We start from the raw sequence: 622 nt of genomic DNA, 5'->3' as shown, positions 1-622 counted from the left end.
CCTGTCCGCACACGCGGGCGCGTCTGGCGCGGGCACTGGGCCCCGTGGCTCCGTGACTGGCACGCCGGGCTTTCTGTGGAGCCCTGCCCCGGGGGCGCCCATCGGCCGACAGGGCAGCGGCTCCTGGCCGGGGACCCCAACACCTGGCCGGAGGGACAGGAGGGCAGGTCTGCTCCCCCGACTCGCTGGCCGCCTCCGCCCAGGGCCGAAGACTTTGCTTCCCCTCCCGAGGCCCGGTCCCTCCAGGGCCAGCCACCCTGCTCCGTGGCCAGCAGGGGCCTGGCCAGAAGCCCCCAGCACGCACTGGGCGTCCAGGCCCGCGCCCCAGGCCGGCCTGTTCTTTGCCCCCCAACCTGCGCCCCCGAGCGGCTCTGCTGTGGCTGAGACGAAGCCTGGCGCGGGCTGCCCGCTGCCCGCGGGGCCTCACGGCCGCGTCCTGCTTTGCAGCGGCGACGCTTTCATCGCGGACCCCAGAAACCACCTCTCCCAGTGCCAGGCGCTGCTGAACAAGATCACGGCCGTGAACCCACAGACGGAGATTGACGGGGTCCGCAACATCTGGATCATCAAGCCGGCGGCCAAGTCCCGCGGCCGGGGTGAGCCGGCCTGCGCCGGGGTGCGC

At 73.8% G+C, this 622-nt stretch overlaps 1 protein-coding gene across 1 annotated transcript in view; it reads left to right on the top strand.

The window, feature by feature from the left end:
* Positions 1-447: 447 nt before the first annotated feature.
* LOC101625380 (protein monoglycylase TTLL8-like) overlaps positions 448-622 on the top strand; it is a gene marked incomplete at both ends in the record, with an annotated part of 2,865 nt that continues 2,690 nt past the window's right edge. Inside the window, one exon of the mRNA XM_012735001.1 lies at positions 448-582. Within this exon, the coding sequence (XP_012590455.1) occupies positions 448-582 (135 nt within the window). The remainder of the gene's footprint in view (positions 583-622) is intronic.

This window comes from Condylura cristata, unplaced genomic scaffold (genome assembly GCF_000260355.1).
Source record: "Condylura cristata isolate star-nosed mole 26May11 unplaced genomic scaffold, ConCri1.0 scaffold00742, whole genome shotgun sequence".
Taxonomy (NCBI): Eukaryota; Metazoa; Chordata; class Mammalia; order Eulipotyphla; family Talpidae; genus Condylura; species Condylura cristata.
The sequence above is the reverse complement of the archived record's forward strand: the minus strand, read 5'-3'. Positions and strand labels throughout refer to the sequence as shown.